The 2,925-nt window shown below is 50.7% G+C and overlaps 1 protein-coding gene across 1 annotated transcript; it reads right to left on the bottom strand.

Moving 5' to 3' along the window:
- Positions 1 to 1,777: 1,777 nt before the first annotated feature.
- On the bottom strand, positions 1,778 to 2,095 carry LOC147959556 (uncharacterized). The gene has a single exon (XM_087532717.1). The coding sequence runs from the start codon at positions 2,093 to 2,095 to the stop codon at positions 1,778 to 1,780; it is 318 nt and encodes a 105-aa protein (XP_087388843.1).
- Positions 2,096 to 2,925: the final 830 nt, after the last annotated feature.

Below are 2,925 nucleotides of genomic sequence, written 5' to 3'. Positions count from 1 at the left end.
GAGCCAATTCCAGTGGCACGTGAAGGAACTCGCACCCGTCAAAATATCTGCTGGTTTGCTGGACGAGGAAGTGGTAGCTCGCCATGTTTGCATCCTTGGCGTCCCAGTCGCCAGACGACTATTGGACCACCAAATCTGAGTCGCCGTAGCACAGGATCCGGCGGATGCCGATCTCTTTGGCCAGCTGGAGTCCATGTACTAGCGCCTCGTATTCGGCCACGTTGTTGGAGGTGGCAAAGTGGATTTGAAGTGTGTATCTAAGTTTATCGCCTTTGGGAGAGGTGAGGACGATGCCGGCTCCCAAATCGGTGCGCGTCTTCGAGCCATCAAAGTGCATCCACCAATGAGTGGAGTCCGGAGCTGGCGACAGGTACTGGGTTTCGGCCCAGTCGACAAGGAAGTCGGCCAGTGCTTGGGACTTGATGGCGGTGCGTGGCTGGTAGAAGATGGTGTAGGGGGCCAGCTCGATGGCCCATTTGGCCACCCGACCCGATGCATCTCTGCTGCCTATGATCTCAACAAGCGGGCCAGTGCAGACGACCATGATGGGGTGCTCTTGAAAGTATGGCTTGAGCTTCTTGGCGGCAAAGTGCATGTCGTAGCACATCTTATGGTAGTGGGGGTAGTTCTACTTCGAGGCCAACAACACCTCGCTCAAATAGTACACCGACCTCTGAACCGGCTGTGCTCTGCCGTCTTCTAGGCGCTCTACCACAATGACAGTGCTGACCACCCGGTTGGTGGTGGCGATGTAGAGGAGCATGGGCTCCTTAGCAGCCGGAGCCGCCAGAACAGGCGGCGTAGTCAGCAGCTTCTTCAATTGGAGAAAGGCTTCGTCCGCCTTGTCGTTCCACTCAAAGTGAGTGGTCTTCTTCATTAACTGGTACAGGGGAAGGGCCTTCTCTCCCAGCCGACCGATGAAGCGGTTGATGGATGCCAAGCACCCGGTGAACTTCTGGACGTCTCGCAGTCGGCCAGGTATCTCCATCCTCTCGATGGCCTTGATCTTGATAGGGTTGCACTCAATGCCGCGCTCCGAGACAAGGAAGCGAAGGAGCTGGCCGGCTGGTACTCCGAAGACACACTTCTCCGGGTTGAGCTTGATTTGAAAGCGGCGCAGATTATCGAAAGTCTCCTTGAGATCTTCCAAGAGGGTACCACACTTCTCTGTCTTCACCACAATATCGTCTACATAGACATGGGCATTTCTGCCAAGTTGCTTGAGGAGGCACTTCTGCATGTAGCGCTGAAAGGTGGCGCCAGCATTTCTCAAGTCGAACGTCATGGTTAAGTAGCAGAAGGCTTCGAATGGTGTGATGAAGGCGGTCTTCAGCCGATCGGCTGGGTTCAGCTTGATCTGATGGTAGTCGGAGTAGGCATCAAGGAAAGACAACAACTCGCATCTGGCTGTGGAGTCTATCACTTGATCAATCCGGGGCAGAGCAAATGGATATTTGGGGCAGGCTTTGTTGAGGCTGGTGTAGTCAATACACATGCGCCACTTGTTATTCTTCTTCAGTACAAGGACTGGGTTTGCAAGCCATTCTGGAAAGAAAACTTCCATAATGAAGTCGGCTACTAGGAGTTGGGCTATCTCTTCACCAACAATTCTTCTTTTCTCTTTTGACAAACAACGGAGGGGCTGCTTGACTAGTTTTGCATCTGATCTGACATGTAGCTTGTGCTCGACGAAATCCGTCGGAACACTCGGCATGACCTTAGGAGACCATGCGAAGATGTCCCGATTCTCATGGAGGAAATCGACGAGCTCGCTTTCCTATTTGCTATCGAGGTTGGTCCCTATGATAGCGTGCCCCTCCGAGTGGTCGGGATCCAAGGGGATCTTCTTTGTTTCTTTGGCCAACTGGAAAGAACCTGACGCTTCCGACTCCTTGGGGTCCGGTGACAGGTCCGGCTGCTTGCTGGCCATGGACACAACCCGGTCAAGGAGCTTCTTCTTGGCAGCATTCACGAGGGACTTGGCCAGCCGGCTGCTAGCAGTGGTACAAGAGGCCGACTTCTTGTAGTCGCCTGCTATGGTGATAATGCCCTTGGTTCCCGGCATCTTCATCTTGAGGTAGGCATAGTGCGGCATCGCCATGAATTTGGCTAGGGCTGGTCGGCCTAGGAGCGCGTGGTAAGGGCTCTCTAGGTCAACCACCTCAAACCAAACTGGCTCTCGGCGGAAGTGATCTTTGTCCCCAAAGATGATATCTATATTGATCTTGCCGATTGGTGAGCAGGAAAGGCAAGGTACAATGCCATGGAAAACAGTCCGACTGGGTTGGAGTTGTCTTTCTTTGATGTGCAGTTTCTCCATGGTGTCACGGTAGAGGATGTTGATGCTGCTACTGAAGGAAATATGCCCTAGAGGCAATAATAAAGTTATTATTTATTTCCTTATATCATGATAAATGTTTATTATTCATGCTAGAATTGTATTGACCGGAAACATAATACATGTGTGAATACATAGACAAACAAAGTGTCACTAGTATGCCTCTACTTGACTAGCTCGTTGATCAAAGATGGTTATGTTTCCTAGCCATAGACATGAGTTGTCATTTGATTAACGGGATCACATCATTAGGAGAATGATGTGATTGACTTGACCCATTCCGTTAGCTTAGCACTTGATCGTTTAGTTTGTTGCTATTGCTTTCTTCATGACTTATACATGTTCCTATGACTATGAGATTATGCAACTCCCGTTTACCGGAGGAACACTTTGTGTGCCACCAAACGTCACAACGTAACTGGGTGATTATAAAGGTGCTCTACAGGTGTCTCCGAAGGTACTTTTTGGGTTGGCGTATTTCGAGATTAGGATCAGTCACTCCGATTGTCGGAGAGGTATCTCTGGGCCCACTCGGTAATGCACATCACTATAAGCCTTGCAAGCATTGCAACTAATGAGTTAGTTGC

Source organism: Triticum urartu, chromosome 7A, assembly GCF_056163025.1.
Source record: "Triticum urartu cultivar PI428250 chromosome 7A, HENAU_Tu73, whole genome shotgun sequence".
NCBI lineage: Eukaryota > Viridiplantae > Streptophyta > Magnoliopsida > Poales > Poaceae > Triticum > Triticum urartu.
Note: the sequence above shows the minus strand (reverse complement) of the source record. Positions and strands in the feature narration are given on the sequence as shown.

What these genes read in the sequence shown, in the direction of transcription:
- LOC147959556 (XM_087532717.1), bottom strand. Translation starts at nt 2,095, where the DNA reads ATGCCGCACTATGCCTACCTCAAGATGAAGATGCCGGGAACCAAGGGC.